This window comes from Bison bison, unplaced genomic scaffold (genome assembly GCF_000754665.1).
Source record: "Bison bison bison isolate TAMUID 2011002044 unplaced genomic scaffold, Bison_UMD1.0 scf7180017864375, whole genome shotgun sequence".
Classification (NCBI taxonomy): domain Eukaryota; kingdom Metazoa; phylum Chordata; class Mammalia; order Artiodactyla; family Bovidae; genus Bison; species Bison bison.
The window spans coordinates 2,863,193-2,866,851 of NW_011494947.1; the positions used below are offsets into that span (position 1 = coordinate 2,863,193).

General features: G+C 57.6%; 1 protein-coding gene across 1 annotated transcript in view; it reads right to left on the reverse strand.

The window, feature by feature from the left end:
- The window catches only part of ASS1 (argininosuccinate synthase 1), a 45,060-nt gene that overhangs the window by 22,370 nt on the left and 19,031 nt on the right, over nt 1-3,659 (reverse strand). Inside the window, exon 8 of the mRNA XM_010856798.1 lies at nt 1,681-1,771. Coding sequence (XP_010855100.1) covers nt 1,681-1,771 — 91 coding nt within the window. The remainder of the gene's footprint in view (nt 1-1,680; nt 1,772-3,659) is intronic.

Here is a 3,659-nt window from a genome sequence, read left to right on the forward strand (position 1 = left end):
CCGCCCCCACCCGCCTCTCCCCTCTCAATTCTCTCCCTCCGGTCCTATTGTCGTCCTTGCAGGGCCTTGGATGAGGCCTGCCCCCAGAGACGAGCAGACATTGCTGCTGCCGCCGCCGGAGAAAGCCTCTTAGCCTTTAAAATAGTTAATAATTAGATTAAAACTTCAAATAAATTAACTAGAGAGTGAATGGGGAGTCGTCAGGGAGGGTTCCTCCGTCTACTTTTTTTTTTTCTAGACAGTCCCCAAATCATTAAAATGGATCACGTTTCTTCTCGGGCTCAGCCCTTGGGGCTGGCCTATCTATTCCTAGAGGAAAAGGGGCCCAGAGCTGGTGTCCAGCGTGCAGGACCGTCTGTGGCCTCCGGCTTACCTCCCACCCTCACCGCTCTCCCCGGCTCCAGGGGATCTGTGGGGGGTGGGGTGCGGCCTGGGTGTACCCCCCATCTTCTCAGAGATGATGCTCAGAGGCCCCACATCCGCACGGCCCTGGGTCACAGAGGGTGGGCATAAGACGGACTCAGTGCTCCAGCTGACCTTAAGGGCCTTAGACTTTAAGGGCTTTTGGTCCCCAGGGGGCCTGACACTCAAGTGTCTGAACTGATGGCAGAGGTGGGGCCAGAACGATGAAAACGCCCATTGGCGCAGCCAGGCCCTTGAGAAAGACCAGGAGGCCAATGATTAAAGTACCACCATGCTCAAGCACCTATGAGCATCATTTCTGTGGCCTGTTTTACAGGTGAACAAGCCTGAGACCCAAGGTCACACTAGCAGGGGGGAGCTGGGATCTGTCTCTGAGTCCCTCTCCTTCGGCCCCATCCCTGCCTGTGGCTGGAAGGACCAGCCTCCCTGCCTGGAGTCGCCCCCTTCTTGGCTCCTCCAGCTCCTGCCCAGCGCCACTTCCTCCAGGAAGTCTCTCCGATTTCTGCAGCCTCCTGGAAAAGTCCTCTCCTTGGACATCCTGAGCCCTCACCCTGAAGCAGGTCCTGCTCCTTCCATTACCCAGCATGTCTTGCCTTCCCCTCTGTCTTCCAAGGCAAGGTGGGGGTGGGGAGGGTGTCCCTCATGCCAGGCTCAAGGCCGGGCTCTCAGGCCAGGCCAGCAAACGTTCATGTTGGTTGCAGAGAAGATGAGGAGGAAATCAGAACACAAGCGAGTGTGGCAGCAGCTTTGAACCCAGGGTGGGGAGGTAGGGAGATGCACCAGGCAGCTAGCTTAGGAGTAGCTGTGGGGTCAGAGGGGACCCCCAAGGCTGGCTGTCCTACTGGGTGAGCACCTCCTTGGTGACCACTCCTGCACCAGATACACCCCATCCAGATCTCACTCTGTACCGTGAAAACACGAGGCAACGAGTGCTTTTATTCCCAGTTTACAGATGAGGAAACTGAGGCCCAGAAAAGTGGAGTGACTTCGCCAGAATGCTTCCTCCAGACCTGGTGTCCACCAACCAGGGGACAGCCACTGGGGTGTTTTCCTCCCAAATCTGAAGGCTTCCATGGATCATGCCATCTGGGGAGGGGGTAGCTGGGAACATTTGAAGACCCCATCTGAAGCCTGGCTTCCGGGAAACACAGGAGGAATACAGAAGGCTCATGCCCAGGGGGATCCCAGGCAAGGAGGGGCAAGGAGCCAGGGCCCCAAAAGTCCACCACGTGGAGTCCTGACTGGGCAGGCACCTACCTTTCTTGAACTCGATCTCGAGCATGTCCGGGCTGTTGGGGGCTTTGGCCGGGTCCTGGGTCTTTGTGTAGAGGCCTGGAGGCGCTTGGTTCTGATAAGACAGAAAGAGGTTGGAGGACAGTGTGTCTGAGCCGAGCTGTGCCAGGTCAGTCTCTTGCAGCCCTCTCCAGAGCCAGGGTCCTGCTGGCACTTGCCATCGGCTGGCCAGTCCAGCCAGCAGGCCGGCCTCCCAGCCCCCCTACCTGGAGCCAGCCCCACTTGCCAGGGGCCTGGGAAACAAAGGGCTCGAGAAATCAGACAATTTTTCCCCTCAACTTGATCTCATCTTTTTCTTCGACGCCCCCACAGCTGGAGGTGGAATAGCAGGAGGAGCCAGTCAGGCAGGAAAAGCGTGACTTTGGGGGAGTGAGGCACTAGGTGGGCTTCCCGGGAGCGGGCGTGGGCACACCCGCGCTCTCTCTCTCTCTCCTCGGCACCGGGAATTGGGGTTTATTCTGCACTGACCGCAAAGCTAATGACTGTGCCTGACCCCAGCAGGTGCTCCGGCAAGGAGAGCCGTCCCTGGGGTCCCCGAGGTTAATACACACAGGGAGAAAAGAGAAGAGTGAAGCAAAAACCCATTTGAAAACACATCAACCTTTATGTATATTTTTTCTTGGGCGTGTTGGAAATTGGGCCTCTTTCTCGACTCGATGCGGTGGTGGAGGGGCGGCTGGCTGCCTGGAACTCCCTAGGTCCCCGCCCCCACCCCTGCAGGCTGCGGCTTGGACCCTTGCCATGATGAGGCCAGGGGGGCTCTTGGGCCTGACTGCTCAAGTCCGTCCCGTGGGCATCCCAGGGCCCAGCTGTTGTCCACCTGCTGACATCCTGGGAAGTGCAGTCCCTTCAATCCCTGGCTGTCAAAAGCCTGCAAGCATTCCCATGTCACTTTGCATCTGCAGTTCCCTTTGCGTTTTCTGCAGCCCTGGTGGGTGAGGTCAAGAACTGTTCCCCCACCTACTGAGGAAGAACTAGAGGCGGATGGGGACTGTCGGGGCTGTGACGTAGGCTGTGTGGGGGTGGCGGAGACCACATGGCCCAGGGCGGGAAACCCATGAGGCCTTGAACAGTGATGTGATAGATTTCAGAGTGGTGGAAAACACCCCAAAGCCGGGAGTCGAGATGTCAGGCTGTGACAAGTTGCTTTGCCTCTTTGAGCCTCAGTTTTCTCATCTGTAAAATGGGTGGGGAGGGGGAATGATACCTGCTTTTGACTGCCTTGGGCTTCCCTGGCGGCTCAGACAATAAATCTGCCTGCAGTGTGGGAGAACCAGGTTTGATCCCTCAACTGGGAAGATCCAATGGAGAAGGGAATGGCTACCCACTCTAGTACTCTTGCCTGGAGAATCCCACAGAGGGAGGAGCCTGGCAGGCTACCAGACACCACTGAGTGACTAACACTTTCTTTTGACTGCCTTACAATTTAAATACATAGACAGTTTCTATTTCTTACTGGACATGAAAGTCATCCAAGAAGGTGCCAACTAGGGCCTGGTGCCCTGCAGGTGACAGGATGACTGGAACAGCCTCCTGGTGACACCTGCCTCGGAGAAGAGCTGCTCAGGTGGGGCAGAGAGGTGGGGCCACCGGGACCCCTGAGGTCACTCCCTGTGGTTAGGATGACCAACCATCCTGGCTCCAAACTTGGAGACCCTCCCCCCACCACCCAGTCCTGGGCAAACAGGGACAGTGATCCTTCTAGCTTTACTCCTGGGCTCAGATGGGACTGGGAATAAAGCCCTCGTGCCTTCAAAGCTCCTCCGAGGCCAGCTGCCACCCCTTCCCGTTTCCCCTTAGCGGGCAGGAGCAGGGACCCAGAACAGACCTCCAAGACAGACCCAAGGAGGGGTGGGGGGCCTCCTTGAGGACCTCCAGCCTGATGGCCCCATGGACCAGGTGGAAAAACCAAGGCCAAAGAAGCCGCCTGTCCCCATCACGCC